The 16,493-nt window shown below is 39.4% G+C and overlaps 1 protein-coding gene across 1 annotated transcript in view; it reads right to left on the bottom strand.

Annotated features, from left to right (window-relative positions):
- Positions 1-16,493, bottom strand: part of CALCR (calcitonin receptor) — a 109,642-nt gene that overhangs the window by 38,419 nt on the left and 54,730 nt on the right. The window contains exon 2 of the mRNA XM_065939781.1: positions 4,842-4,922. Coding sequence (XP_065795853.1) covers positions 4,842-4,922 — 81 coding nt within the window. The remainder of the gene's footprint in view (positions 1-4,841; positions 4,923-16,493) is intronic.

Consider the following 16,493-nt stretch of genomic DNA (forward strand, 5'->3'; position numbering starts at 1 on the left):
ATCTTAAATATTTCTCCTAGTGCTTCTGAATTTTCAGTGCAGGCTGACATTATTTTGTCAGTCTGCTGGTTTTCATTACCATCATAGGTCCTATTAATCAAAGTTGTGTGTCTGTGTATGTGAAAAGATGGATGTCTGACAAATTGTCTTAAGTTGTGTTTAGGTAGATTTCAATTTCTTTTGTGGCTCTGATGTTTTTGATTGTGCTTGAATTGGATTTTTTTCATATCCATATTATGCATAGGAAGTTTTTTTGAGAAGACTTGCAAGCGTCAACCTGCATTGACTTCTGTTTTTTTCAAGTTAGAAATACTCCTGGCTTTCTATCACACCTGCTGAAACACTTTTAATTGGCCTTATTCTGTTTAAATTATTCTAAGATGGAAGTTTCCCCAATGTACTGATGGCAGAGATAGCATTATATACCTTTCTCTATTCTCCACAGTTGCTAAAATAAATACCCTTATTAAGTTGACTCATATACCCCAGGATATTCATGGTAGAGCCTCATTGTTTTCCAGCATATCTCACTGTGTAGACCGCGCATCCTGTCCCAGGAGATAGTCTATGACTAAAGGCTAAACAATAAAAATTCGTAGTGGAGAGAGAGCATGGAGAAAGAATAGATGGGAATGAGTACAGATCCAAGGTAGAATTGGACTTTGAATAAACGTACTGTCTGCATAGGCAGAGAGGAGAGGGAAGGCTTTCTGGATGGAAGGCAAGGCACATGGGTAAGCCCAGAGGAAGGGAAGGCTTTGTGTGAAATTGTACAGAAACCACACTGGAGGGGAGCGTGTTTGAGGGTAAGAAGTGAAATCCAGGAAAATCAGATAACACAGAGCCCTACGAAAACAAATACAAAACTTTGGGGACATGAAAGGCTCAAGATATTTTAGCCAATATTTTAAACGCATGATAAAGTAAAGATGTCTTGTAGTTTTTTGACCAGTGAAAGTTGTGAAAGGAGAGTTAGGCATCAGATTAGAGCTGGGAAGGCCAGTCAGGCAGCTCAAGGCATGGACTACATCACCTTAAGATGGAACAAGAAACAGCAACTCAGTACTTTTTCAAATAATAAAAGCACTGAAGTATACCTGAAAAGGAATGGAGAATAAGAAGACTCAAATGGCCTAGATATTTTAGCCAATACAGCTAGGTTTAAAAAAAAAAAAGGTAGTGTCCTGAGAAAGAGAAGACATTAAGAAAGGAAAACCTTTCTTGGGGGAAAAGATAAGTTCTCCTTTGGACTAGATGTGGAGGTATCAGCAAGTCATCTGGGTAGAAATCACTTGCAAACAGAAGAGGATGAATATTTATTATTGTTGTAACATTATGGTTACAACTCTATATGAATGCTTATTGCAAATATAGTTGACCCCACTCTAAGTGTTAGAATTATTTCTAATTTTAATGCCTCTAGAATTCATGACAGAAGAAATGAACAAACCAACAATGATGATTAAAGGTGTACACGTCCTTTATCAATGTGGATGAAAACCATTATGGTGTAATAGAATGCTATATATAATTTTTTTCTGTCACTTATATTAGATATGATAGACACTAGGAGCTATTTTGCTTAAGCTTGACCAAAGTAACATTCTGAATTCTATTTTTAAACAGACTGAACAACCCATTAAATGCTCCTGTGTTAGTTGGAAATTCATGGAGGCCATGGGGAGGCAGTGTGTGCAAGAATAGCAAGTGGAAACCCTGTACCTGTAGTTTCAATGACAACATTATTTGGTTTAATGCAGTCTTAAACACCAGCAATCATGGCGACATGACCATCTGAAAAAGAAGCTGTAGTTCATACAGACGACAGTAGCATCTTATCATTCCTCCAATGTTGAAACAAAACTCCAGTGAACTTCCTGTAACGTGGTTCAACGGAGACTGTTTCAACACTGAGGGAATGAGCAATTAGAACTCTGTCCTCAGGGGGCCATGATACTCTGAGTCCGCTGCTGGTCTGGTTCATGTTTGAGCACTGACAATGCAGTTTTTCCAGTGATAGCTGAATGTTTCAGTGATTTTCTTCTGAAAATAACATACAAGTTGAGGCATCTGTTATATATGTATACATGACATATATACATATATAACCATTATATCTACGTAATTCCAGTCATGGTATTACTACTGCTGAAAAATAACATGCAAATTTCATCAGGTTCATTGAACATATTAAACTGTCTGCTAATGATTTCAGAGATAAAAATTGCTAGTGAGGTGGTACAATTTTCAGCAGTAAAGAGGGAAAATATAAACAGTAGTGATTAAACCACCAAAGTGGTGTGAAAACAATATTCCACTTGTCATATGTGTTCTGTTTATTCTCTGTGTTTGTGGAATGTAAATATATAATTTTATGCTCACATGAAGATAGCAATGAGACGTGCAGGAGATGATGTTTTTCTGAATAAAGACTGAAATTCGAAGATTTGCATTCAAGCCATCTTGCATGATGCTTCCAAAATCAAACAAAGAAAACACCTCTTAATTGTTGTCCTATGCAGCAGCTTAGTCGCCGTATATGTGATGTCACTCCTAAAGGTTCCAGTAGATGGCGCCACACATACGGCCGCCAAGCTGCCACTGACAGCTGCAGTCCGCAGAGGAAACATCACTGTTCTTTCACTGGGAGTGCCTTCCAGGTGCCAGCACTGTCCTAGGCTCTGAAGAGTCAGCAGGGAGAACAAAACTGGCAAGGTCCCTGCCCTCGTGGGGCTTACATTCTAGAAGGTTCCATCCACACTAGTCATGGGGTCTAGAAGCAAAGCAATCTGATTTGAATGGCTGTGCGTTGAAGCAGTCCCTACGTTGATGGAAGACAGTCGGCTTCCTTGTGCGTTACAGGTGGTTTCCAGAAGAACAGAGAGAGAACAAGAAGAGAGCAGTTCTGTGTAGAACTTTAGAAATGGTCCAAAACTACTGACTGTGGGGATCCACGCTACTGGCTTGAAGGACGTTTTTACAGACTGTCACAGACAGACCTGTTCCAATGGGAATATGAATCCAGAATTCACAAGTTGACATGACCAACTTTCCATGTCGCTGTTCTTAGTAATGAGAATGTCTATGTTAGGATGATTTGTAGTTTTACTTACACTTTTCAAAGTCAAGGATAAAATGTCAAGTGTTAGCTCTGCTTCTTCCAGATGGGATCAGATGCCTGACTATGTACTTTCTACCTAAGCATTATATAAAACTCCTGTATATATCATAAGGGGCTTCCCAGGAGGTGCTAGTGGTAAAGAACCTACCTGCCAATGCAGGAGACTAAGAGACCTGGATTGAATCCCTGAGTCAGGAATTTCCTGGAGCAGGAAATGGCAACCCACTCCAGTATCCTTGCCTGGAGAATCCCATGGACAGAGGAGCCTGGTGGGCTACAGTCCACGGCATCATAAATTCAACACAAATAGGGAAACACAGTTAAGTGAACAACAACAAATGCTTCTCAGACGGGCCTACTTTCTCTGCGTCTTCCTTCTTGTTGTGATCGTTGTCATCATCCTTACTAGCATCTTCTGAGTACTACGTGCCAAGCACTGTCCTAAGCCTACTGTGCTACTGCACAAGAAGAGAAAGTGATAAGAAGAGACAGTGGGTGCTTTTGGTAAAGGTAGATGAGGCGAAGGGAATGTGGTGACCCAAACTGATAATTTTTAAAGACCATTTGGAAATCAGGTTGCTAGAATTCAGTAAATATATTGGTAGTGGTTTTTCCTAATAATGTATCTAAGAAGTGACATTTTAGAGTAATTAATGTCATGAACAAATTTCCTTTTCTCTGAAGAACATTAATGTGGAACATAATGAGTGTTTTAGAAGAAAACTGATATATCAGAATTTTTATGGACAAATCCTCCAGATCAAGTAAATAATCCAAATACAAACAGAAGCAAAATTTCTGTTTGTCCCAGTGAAGACCTCATAAAGCCATTGAAGTGCCTTGTGCAATCATGCTTGCTAGTAAAAAGATGCCTACAAACCACAAGGCACCTATCATGCACATGCAAATATATGAAATTCTTTCAATCTTTGAATTTTAAAATGTACTAGGTAAGAGTTTTTAAAAGGTGAGCTTTTTTAAAAACCACACCAAAAGTTATGTAGTCTTTGTTAAAAGACTTTGTTTAGTCTTTCCTAAAAAAAAAGATGATTGGATAATATTCAAACTATCTTATTATCTAGTAGTTACTTTATCATTTCTTCTATCAATGTCTAGTTACATGATTTGTGAAGCAAAATTCAGAAATATTCACATATAGTTGATCACATAGGATTTCATTTGAGATGTGAATAATAATATCAATATAAATTAAATATACCAATCTCTGTGCATCTATAGAATATGACATAAGGCTTAGACATTTACAGACAAAATAAAATATTCCAATAGTTTCTACAATATTCTTGTTTAAAATTTATTTTCAATGGCATGAAGATACATGCATTTCCAAGTACTGGATTACTTTTAGCAAATTATATTGTACTTTATCTGAAGATTAAAATAACACAGCTGTCTTACATAATAAAATAAACTGTCCTCATTCAGACAGGTACAGAAGGAAGGACTACATTAGCAATTATTCCCATAAACTTTGATGTGTAACATTATAAAATGGAAATCCCCTTAACATTAAATTGACAGGCATAGAATGTTAGTAATAGTTTTCCTTGAATAATGTAAAGAGATTTGTTAACAAAATATTAAAGAAAATTATAGTTTGTCTTCTGGAGAACAATGTCTATTCTTGCTCAATTATACTCCACCTTACTGTTTCAGCATTCTTGATTAACATAGCTTAAAACAACTCTGTTTCACTTACATTCAAGAAGATGAAGAGGGTCAAGCACCAGCGGGTAAGTGTGAACTTCATTTTGGGCCTTTGAAAACGGTCTTTTAAGACCTAAAAAATATAAAAGTAACAAAGACATTAAAATTAATGTAGCTCTAATATTGCCTGTGGCCTTTTTCTCCCCTGTCAATCTGACTTGAAGATCAGTGTCCCAAGACACCCTAAATAAAATCCATGTAAAGTAAGAGCAGTATGCTTGACATACATATACACACTGTAATGTGTAAAAGTGAAAACTAGCAGAAAGCTGTTGTTAAAGACAGGTAGCCCAGCCTGGTGTGCTGTGATGACCTAGGGGGTGGAATGGATGGGGGGCAGGGGATATATGTATACATATGTATATAATTATGATTATGACTGATTCACATTGATGTAAGGCAGAGACCACCACCACATTGTAAAGCAATTATTCTCCAATAAAAAGAAAGATACAAAAAAAGAGGACCGTATTTTCATGAGGCAAATGCCACTGCAGGTTTCATTGCCCCTTCTGTCAACCTGGAGAGATTGTTGTCTGGTTGTTGTCTAAAGTTCTCCCATTAAGGAATTCTTGAGCCCCCTTTACATGTCAGGACCACAATAAAAGATTCTGAGAAATCAAGAGCAATCAATGTGGACTACAATTAACACATGGCATCAAAAGAACTGCCGAAAATTTTGCTGGAAACATTCACAAAAAAGTCACTTCCATGGGCATGAATAAATAAAATTTGTGCTTTGTAAAGGACTAATAGCCATGCCTTCTGGGTAATCAAAAGCCAACTTTTATTTAAATAGTTTATTTAGAGCCCTGAGTATTTTTCTTTCCTACAAATTCTTCAAGTTTCAAGTTGCTATTAAGAATAGATTTCTTCCACAGTAAGACTTGGGTTTGTCACCTAACAGCTGGCCAGTCCTACTCAAGAGCACAATAGTCAGAAATAGGCTGCTTTGTCACAAACAAACAGTTTTTCATTTCCCTGCAGATAATTTAATACATGGAAAAATAAAGGGGTGAAAAAAATTTTAAACACAAACATTTCCTTTCTTCAGTGGGATTTGTGTGAAAATGGTTTCAAATAGGGGTGAGTGGTTATAATTGCATCTAATGCTGTATTGATTGTACCGCTCTCAGATTTTACATATTCTGGTTGGACTTAGTATCCACACTGGGTGCCTTTGGGCTGTGTCCTGTAGGCCTGTAAGACTTCAGACTGAAGAAAGGGCCTGGAGACCATGGTGGAAACATCAACTCCACAACTGGAGAGGGGATCTTAAGCCAAAGGTCCTGGAACAAATCCCACCATTGTCAGCAAATAGCAGGCAGGGTGTGGCAGCAATCTTTGCTACTTGGGGGAGAAAGAGGCTACCACTTATGGGGGGAATTTACATCAGGGTGGCTCAGTTACCAGGGAAACGAGCAGCTGGGGCAGGGAGCGAGCACGTGGGCAGCCACTAATTAGGCCTATAATCAAGAGGACTGGAGTCACTTGAGAGAAACAAAGCCTGGTCCAGCAGGGATGAATGCAGAGCAAGAGGGCAGCCATCTTGAGTGGCCTGACCATACGCTCCATCCCTGCATGCCCTGCAGCATCCTTACAGTCTTGGCCTACCCCTTTTCTGTGATATCGCTGGGCTCGGGCATAAAGAGTCTCGCTGCAACCAAACACCACGCATGTGATACAGGTAACAGCTATCAAGAGGCGGGCAAAGTTTGGAGCCAGGGGCTTTCCAGGTCAACTTTCATCTGGAAGTCCACCTGAGGATAACAGCGTCATCTCACTAAAACAATGCGTGCTCAGTCATGTCCGACTCTGCAACCCATGGACTATAGCCCACCAGAGGGACCCAGTAATCAAACTCACTTCACAGTGAGGTCACTACTGTCTCCCAGCCCTGAACAGACTCCCTCCACTTGGACTAAGGAGGGAATGTAAGATGTAAGTACAGGGGAGATATGACCATTAAGCAAAATACAAGCAGTAGGAGCATTCTGAGATAATACCACCCCTGCTGTGGTTTTTGTCTTGGTCTGGTTTTTGTCTTGGTCCGTGGTATGATCCCACCTGTCCAGCCCTAGTTCCCAGAGCTGGTGCCGAATACTAGAGAGACAGTATAATGGACCAAGGGTTAAGATGATGGTGCCCTAATTAATTCCTTTAGTAGTTTTAGGTGGGGCTGAGTAGCAGACAGGTGAAGCCTTTAAATTCTTTTCTAATATTACTCCCCACGAGGAAGCAAACCCAAACCACCGGGCCGTACCTACCAGCCCCGGGGTGATTTATCATGTGTTCTTCTGGGGGCAGATCCCGGGGCAAGAGCAAAACCAAGCTATTGTCCTGACCGGCCACTGGCAGCAGCCCTCAGGTGGTCACCCATTGCCCTTGGATGGTGCTGACCAGTTGCCTCTGGGTTAACATGGCATAAACACTGGAGTGGCTGCTCCTGGGACGTGTTCACACGTGGAGAGTTTTCCCATCTCAATTGTCATTACGTAGTCCCTTCATCCTTTCAATTAGCCTGTAGGGCAGGTGGAAGTGCTAGTGTGTGGCATCTGTATTGGCCCCTTCCTGAACTTGGTGGCCGTTGTGCAATGCTCTACAGCCCCAGTAGGCCTTTGTAACACCTCGCACCTGTTCTGGGGCTTCCCTAATAGCTCAGTTGGTAAAGAATCTGGCTGCAGTGCAGGAGAACCCAGGTCGATTCCTGGGTGGGGAAGATCCGCTGGAGAAGGGATAGGCTACCCACTCCAGTATTCTTGGGCTTCCCTTGTGGGTCAGCTGGTAAAAAATCCGCCTGCAATGTGGGAGACCTGGGTTCGATCCCTGGGTTGGGAAGATCCTGGAGAAGGGAAAGGCTACCCACTCCAGTATTCTTGGGCTTCACTTGTGGCTCAGCTGGTAAAAAATCCACCTGCAATGTGGGAGACCTGGGTTCGATCCCTGGGTTGGGAAGGTCCTGGACAAGGGAAAGGTTACCCACCCCAGTATTCTGACCTGGAGAATTCCAAGGACTGTATCATCCATGGGTTGCACCTGTTGTAACACGTTGTGGACTACACATAGCTATTGTCCCATTATGCAGTATCGTTGCTCTGCCCACTTCCATAGCAGGAACCAGAAGCCCAAGGGTATTTTGCAGTTGCCACAGGCCCCAAACCCTTCTGGTTAACCGGCCACCTCCAACTCACGAGCTTGTCCTGAGTTAACACTCCTAAAGCCGGTGTCTGTAGCTGTTTAGGGCTGGTGGTTGGGGGTACGCTGGTCTTACCTGACCAGCTAACATCCAAGTATTTGATAGATAATCCATGTGCTTACACTTTGTCTGTATTCTTTAGCCATCCCCACACAGTCAGAAGAGCCAGGAGCATGGGACAGCTACCTTTAAACTTGTAAGAGGCTCTGAGGTTAGCAGGAGATCATCAGTTTAATGGAAGAGAAAGACATCTCTCATCTCTCACAGTGGTCAGCTCCACAGGGCCACACATGCTGCTGGACCGCCTCCTCAGATCACTTCATTAACTTTCACACCCCATCTTTATTTTCTGACATCTTGAGGCTCACTGGAGCTTTTTTGGTCTCTTGGCTGCCTCACCAGTGGTTGCTGTCGTTCGCTGAGTCACTCAGTCGTGTCTGACTCTTTGTGACTCCATGGACTGAACTGTAGCACCCCAGGCTTCCCTGAGCCTCAATATTTCCCAGAGTTTGCTCACACTCATATGTCCATTGACTTGATGCCATCTGACCATCTCATCCCTTGTCATCCCCTTCTCCTCCTGCCTTCAATCTTTCCTAGCATCAGGGCTTTTTATAATGAGCCAGCGCTTCACATCAGGTGGCCAAAGTATTAGAGCTTCAGCATCAGTCCTTCCAATGAATATTGAGGGTTGATTTCCTTTGGGATTGAGAGAGGGCTGCACTTTGTAGGTCTGCAAGCCTTGTAGTTGCCCAGCCTTGGGACCCATGAGCCACAGGAGATGGCAACAGAGACTCGGGTGTTTACTGGATGTGGGCTTTGGAGTGACACCCCCTGCAGTAGCTGGCAGGCAGGCAGGATGGGGCAGTAACCTCCATTACTAGGTGGGGCAGCGGGGCGGGGAACGAGGCTACCATTTAAAGGGGAACAGACGTCATGTTGTTTCGGTTACCATGTTGGTTTGGTTGCCAGGGAAACCAGCAGCGGGGGCAGAGGGCGACCATATGGACAGTTACTGATTAGGTCCTGTCATTAAGGGGACTGGATATGCATGTGAGAGAAGCAGGCTCTGGGCAAGCCGGGGATGTACAGAAAGCAAGAAAATAACCATCCTGAGTAACCTGACCATACAGGGCTCAATATACTTGTCCTCCCCGCCCCACCCCCCAACAAAGTAAATTGTATTCAGTTTACATATTAGTATGTCAGGAAACTCAGGATGTAAATTGCAATTTTCAAGTGTCATACACTGATCATTACGCATTGTCTTTGACTTTAAGCCCACTAGTAAGTTAAAAGCATACATATATGTGTCAGGGCTTCCCTGGTGGCTCAGTGGTAAAGAATTCACCTGAATAGGAAAGTCCTATGATTCCACCCATGAGAGAAGCGGGATGTATGTATTTAAGTCAAACTCTAAAATATTTAGGTAGAATTCAATGGCATACAAGCATTAAAACAGTCTATAAAGACCCACAGGAATTTAAAACTCTAGGTTTATGATTTTAGTCTTCCTATAACATGTTATTTTGTCCTCTTACACACTATTGAAAAGATTCTCTTTCAGAAAAAAATACACCTGATTTGATTAGATGATGGAACTGGAAGGGATTCTAGAATTCAAGTTTTCTGAATTTTTAACTGAAAACCTACTGAAATGATTTCCCTTAAATTGATTAGAAAGTTAGTGAAAGAGCTCTGGTGAGCCTAAATTATGGACCCCCAAACTAGTATACACTCTAATTTACTCTCTTGTCTCACATCAAAATTTTCCCTAGTTGGGTTCAATCTTCTGCCAGTGAAACCTCTAAGGCTGGGTTTAATTGGAATAGATGGAACCCACGACCATAGTTCATTCTCTTGCTCAGTTCAATTTCTCTTAATTACCTTTAGGAATTCTGTTTGGCCCCGATCTCAAGGATATCTTAAGGTAGAAAGGGCTTAGCCCCAGAACAGATGGGTTAAATAAAGAAATGACCTGTGGTTTTGTTCAAAATATTTAACAATTGTTGCTACTTAAACATCCATCAATCAGAACAATTGCTGGCTGTTAACCACAGGTGCTCTTACATTAATGCTCACCAGCTGTAAACCAGCCCAGGCTTCTCTGCTTCCCTTTCTTCCATTAGCTCTGCTATCAAGTGTACATATACCTCCACATTTGTAATTGCAGAAATGGAGTTGGGGTGGAAAAAAGCAGAAAGCACTACATCTATTTTTTAATAAAAAAAATTAAAAATTTAAAATTTCTGATTCTAGTGATGAGGAATATTTTATTTTTTAATTTAAAAAAATTATGCAATTTTAAAGGTTACTTTCCATTTACAGTTATTACAAAATATTGGCTATATTCCTTATGTTGTACGATACAAGGAAGCACTTCTTGTATTTATAAGTTCACTCATTAAATATTACTGAGTCAGATGCATTTCTTGCTCTTATGAACCATTACACACTACAGAGAATGTCTGAGTGGGACCTACCCTTATGCACCCACAATCCTGAGATTCCACACAAAGATATTCAGCCTTACAAGGGACAAGCTTGCCCTTGTATTTCCAATTCCAGTAGCATACATTTACTAATACTGAAAAGTGCCATCAAATGTAATTTAATCATTACAAAGCTTCCCTTTTCTTATTAAATTATTTAAGGAGCCATTTCCCTGAAATTTGAGCACCTTGGAAATGATCCTTTTTGCATGGCAGTCTGAGCAGTTCAAAAGTTTCTATAAAGTTAGCTCGATTCCCAGGGGGAAAAAAAAAGAGAGATTAAGCAGGATTAATGATATCATGGATGGTCAGCCTAGTCGGATGGCTAAATGCAAGCCATGATGATGTGAATAGTTGCCATCATAGCAATTATTTCCAACCATGACCCTAATATGATCTAAAAGACATTTATCTTAATTGATGGTATCCAAGTCAATTTCAGTGTGGCAACCTAATATTTCAGGTGAAGAGTACATTTTGCCACCTGCTTTATTACAGAAAGCTTGGTATTTGTGAAGAACTTGCTCATGACTCACTTTGCCAGTTTCCTTTAAAAAAAATTCAGTATATAAAGAAGTCAAGGTACATAAATAAGACTTATTCAATCATTTAACTAATTTAATTAAGAACACCAACGAAGCAATCTTGATGAATGCTATTTGGTTTGGGGATGCAGGTTCTGGGTTTTATTCAGTCTTGCTAACATGAATGTTCCCTGTGGTGTAGCTTTGGAGTACAGAAGAAGAAAGCTGTAGGGAGGAAAAGGAAAAGTTATAGTCATCTCAACTTAACTCTTTGGTTCTGCTTCGAATCTGTCTTTCAGTAACAGGAAGTATAATTTTAAAAATGTTTCACAATAATTCCCCAAAGGAATACTCCATAAATTGAAAGAAGGCACTTAGACCAAAGAGAGTGCCATTTCAGCAAGGACCATTCTGTATAATTAAAGCTCTGTTCATGACACAATAGCAAGTTGCAATTAAAAAAAAGAGTTAGTACTAATTAGCAATACATTTAAGACATAATGTCTGGTGATCTTTCTAACTGCATCCCTTAAGAGTGCCCTGATGGTGATAAGGTATTAAAAATATATTTCACAAATGTAATTACCAAACTATAAAGGAAAACGAATCTCAATGGCCAATGAAAATACCAGTCATAATAAACTGATAAAACAACTGACAAAACACAAACAAAGGGAGAACATGTTCAGAGATATTACAGAAAACGGCCCCAAATTTCCCTTTTGCTTATCACCATTTTGCTTTTTCTGGAAATTCCCAGTAGCAGGGGAAGAACACAACGAATTCTTACAATTTCAGCACTGCAATCCTAGTATACATCGTCACTGTGACCTCTGAATAGAAGGGGGTGGATGTGTGTGCTAGTTGCTCAGTCGCGTCAGACTCTTGCGACCCCATGGACTGTAGCCCATCCGTCTCCTCTGTTCACGGGATTCTCCAGGCAAGAATTCTGGAGTGGGTTGCCCTTCTCTTCTCCAGGGGAATCTTTCCAAACCATTGCAGGCAGATTCTTTACTGTCTGAGCTACCAGTGCCAAACAACAAATATTCTGTTTAATAATACTGTTTAAAGAGGGGAAGATACTTTTTTTCCTTGGAGAATTTCTTGGAAAGAAGTCATTGAGGCCATCCATTCCTGGATATCTCCAGAGTGTTTCCAAAGAAATAGACATTACAACAAGGGATATTAGGTATTTTAATAGATCTTCTCGTTTCCTTGTGGAAATTGCATGCACAAGTTCTTGCACTGAGAACAAGCTGCCTTGAGCTGCCATTAAAAATAGAGTGCTGTGTCATTAAAATGCTTCACTAGGGTGATTTTGCCCAGATACTAAGCATATCCACAGTGAGTACTGATCTGATCATGAAAGCAGAAAAAGAAAAAGCATAAAACAAAATTGAATCATAAACTAAGACAAAACAAGGGCTTCCCTGGTGGCTTGGTGGTCAAGCATCTGCCCACCTAAAAGGAGACGGGGGTTTGATCCCTGGGTTGGGAAGACCCCCTGAAGAAGGAAATGGCAATGCATTCCAGTATTCTTGGCTGGAAAATTCTATGGACAGAGAAGCCTGGCGGGTTATAGTCCATAGGGTCGCAAAGAGTTGGATATGATTTAGCAACTCAACAACCAAAGACAGAGCAAGCATAGTAAAATTTTCAATGGAAATCAGTTAAATGGCCAGAGGTCACAAATGAACTGCTAACAGTTATTACTGATGTGTTACCTGTGCGAGAACCAAATAATGATGAAATATATACCATTATGGGGCAGACCGTAAACTTTGGTCCCAGCTAAAGATTTCTATATTAAACATTTGTTTGATCACTTAAGACTGTGTAAGATCTGGAGGGTCTCTGCTTTCTAGCTTACTTTTCTAAGCAAGAACTTCTCCTCCTGAAAGTGACTAATAACCAGAAAGGAATAAAGTCCCAAAGAGCCAAATTAGGGTTAGTTTAGTGAAAATGAAGTGTGAGCAGCCTTAATGTAATTATAAGGCAGCAGAACACTCTCTGTTGAAGAGGCACCCTCCGATGACGTGATGACGTGAGGAGGTAGTAAAAAGGGGACCCATTAAGCTGTTATGGCAGTTAACACCTGACTGAGAAAACCTCAGTGTAACAGCCGCATTTCAAAAGGGCGACCAGCTGGGAGGGTAACGAAAAGCAGGGAGAGTAGTGAGCCCGGATTGAAAAGAGGCAGAGGGAACGGTCAGGTAAGGCAGGCCAATTGCGCTCTTAATGTTGGGGTTCTTGAGACAGCCTGGAAGTTAAAGCAGGCCCCAGGGAGAGACAGAATTACTGAGAAAGAAAGCAGAAGAAACCACACCTATATCATTGTGTGCGCAGGACCGGAATTAGGCTGATAAAATTTGCATTCCTTTGTGCAATTGTCCACATGGACAAGATGAAGATAGCTACGTCTCCATTTTTTCTGTAAGACTCAATGGTCCAAATTTCACAAAACCTTGAATTTCTGATTAACTTAAGGATCAAATCTACAATATGTCATTGGATACCCTCGAAGAATCTTATGGAAGCATAGATATTAAGTACAATGAAAACTTCTATTTCCATTTGTTATGTACCCAAAGGAATCTATTTAGGCAACAGAATCATTGGAATAATTTCATTTTTTATAGGATATAACATATAATTGCCATAACTGGGAAATGTATAAATCCTTTAACATTGCCTTTGTAGTGTTATAATATCAAGAAAAATTTTATACATGTATTTATTTCTTTAGGAATGTATTTTAGAATTCAAGTTAGTTTTAAAGGACTCTTCAGTTGGGGTTTGACTTAAGGTTATTCAATTAATAATACTTGAATCGAGGACTCTGTCCCAGCTTCATCTTTAATACGACTATATTTAAAATTCTAAAAATATTTAAAAAATAATTCCCAAGTAAATTGATAGAGCTTTGAAAATTAGAAGAATAAGGACTTAGACCATCTACATGTTTAGTGGTTAGAAAGGATGAATTAATAAGGATGGCCTTCCTTTGGGACCTATGCGGCAAATTAGCTTTGCCATTAAATTGAGAGGCTTAAAGAGAGTTTTTCATCTTACCTTTTAGAGCTGTCTTTATGCATTCATTTAAGTTATTACATGCAGTATAATAGATGGTTCCTAAATATGATAATAACAGTGGGCCCCTGTGTCAGTCGCTAAATTGGTAATTGCAAGTCAAAGCAGTTTGAATTTACTAAATTATGTTGATATGTGCTCAATTATATTCAGCAACAGAAAGGGTGACAAAAAATATTTTCCCAAACAAGATGCCAGTGTAATAAGTCTTAAGAATAAAAAGTAAAACTAAGATTTTCCATCATGAAATCAAATTAGTTAAATGATTTAAAATGTCTTAATCACTCTGGTTATTTTGTGTTAATCACAACAGAAAATAATATCTTATTAGGTTTAAACTTTGTCAATGATTCCTGTCTCTTAATAGTCAGATAAATATTCTTTAATATTCTAAAATAATGAGAGGTTTTCTAATATGACTTTATATAGTAAATCTCCATATATATTGTAATTTTTTTTTCTGATTTCTTGAGGATCCATATGAGGAGACTAAAATTTCTTCCACTTTCTAGTGTGGAAGATAACAGTTATTGTTCACTTTTTCAGGGGTCTTACTACTATCATTCCTGTAGCATTAATAAGCATGAAGATATGGTATAAACTCAGAATATTAAACGTGTAAGGGATATATATAGAGAGATAGATATATAGTGTGTGTGTGTGTGTGTGTGTGTGTGTATGTTTGAGCCACGCTCAACATTGTAACAATCTTGTAACAACAGCAAGATTGGCTTTAGGCTTTCCAGGGATGTATTCTTGATGGAGTTGCCTTGTCTTTCTCCTTTATATGCAAAAATGATGGACATTGTTTTCAAATTGTACCAGGCTCCCATAAATAAGCTTTGACTTATTACAGATGGTATTCTCCCAAATATGGCAGCTTCAATATAAATCTTATCTCACGTAATCTTAAGATGTGTTGTGGACCCTCCTTCAAGAGGTGGTGTCTATATTCATGCCTCTTCAATTTGGGGATACTTTAGTAATTGACTTGACTTTCAGAGTGTGGCAGAAATGACTCTTCATGACTTCATAGGCTCAGCTATAAAAAGCCTATTTATTGGTTTCTCTTTGGCTCTCTCTTTTCATTGAGACACTTGGCCTTGGAACCCAGCCACAATGTTGTAAAGAAGCTCAGGTTACAACACGTAGAAGGGCCAAGTTTGGGTGTTCTGATTGACAGTCCAAGTGTCAACTGCTATGCATGTGATGATAGAGCCTTTACATGATTCTAGTACCTCACCTATAAGACTTCAGGCTGAAGCCCCAGACATCAAGGTACAAAGTCAAATTGTTTCCCCTGTGTCCTGTCTAAATTTCTGACTTAGAAACTTAGAAGCCAGAGATAATAAATGCTGATTATCTTTTAAAGTTATTGAATATTGGGGTAATACTTTATGCAATAATAGGTAACTAATAAAATACAGCTTAAGGGCTCAGGAAAAGAGTAAAGAAGAGTATTTGGGCCAAGTTTCAGTTCTACCACTAAGTAGATGTGTTAGTCTAATGTAACTAATCATAAGCAAAAGATGCAACCCTCCAGGGATCAGTTTTTTCATCTCTAGTTGGTAAAATTGGACTAGGTCCCTTCCAGCCCTAGGATTCATTATTCTCTGACGGACCATTCTACGTAAGAGTATATCATAAGGTATATCCAATAGATATTTGTTGAATGAATGAAGAAAAATTTTAAAAATAAAATAATGCCCATTAACTAAATATTTTGGGAGCTTTAGTTTTAACAGAGTGAATGGGATGAAGTGATGTATTTACCCTAAATACCTTAAATTGTTTCCAACAATACTGGCTTTTAGACAGGGAATGATGAAGTCTTATCTTGCACATCACTGAAAATGTAATTTGGGGAGTCATTCTCTCAAGAGTTGCTGGCAACTCTCAGACTCAAGTTATTTGAAATACGATATTGTTATCTGGGAAACAGAAGACCCTAACAGGGTATTTAAGAAGTAACAGGCTTCCTAACCTTATATAATATAAATAAACAGATGCCCTAGGTTTTTTGGACCTTTTAGTACATCTGACAAAAACAAAACAAAATGAAAAAACTTTCAAGATAACTCAGCAAAAAATTCCAATTTAGAATCAATCTAAAACTTTTGAGGTCAACTGTTTTCAAAGCAGAAACTAGTTTTATTTTCTTTCTAAAGACTTTGTCCAAAGCACCATTTGGAATACTTACATTTGGACATTAACTTTCTGGCAAATACAGAAGTCTCCAGTTTATTTTCTCAATGGAAATCAGTCTTATTTATTTTAGGTCTTATTTATTCTGGGGATAATGTTGCATTTATAGATTATGTCCTGATTAAGGACTCAGCATC

The sequence above is a fragment of the Muntiacus reevesi genome, chromosome 6 (genome assembly GCF_963930625.1).
Source record: "Muntiacus reevesi chromosome 6, mMunRee1.1, whole genome shotgun sequence".
Classification (NCBI taxonomy): domain Eukaryota; kingdom Metazoa; phylum Chordata; class Mammalia; order Artiodactyla; family Cervidae; genus Muntiacus; species Muntiacus reevesi.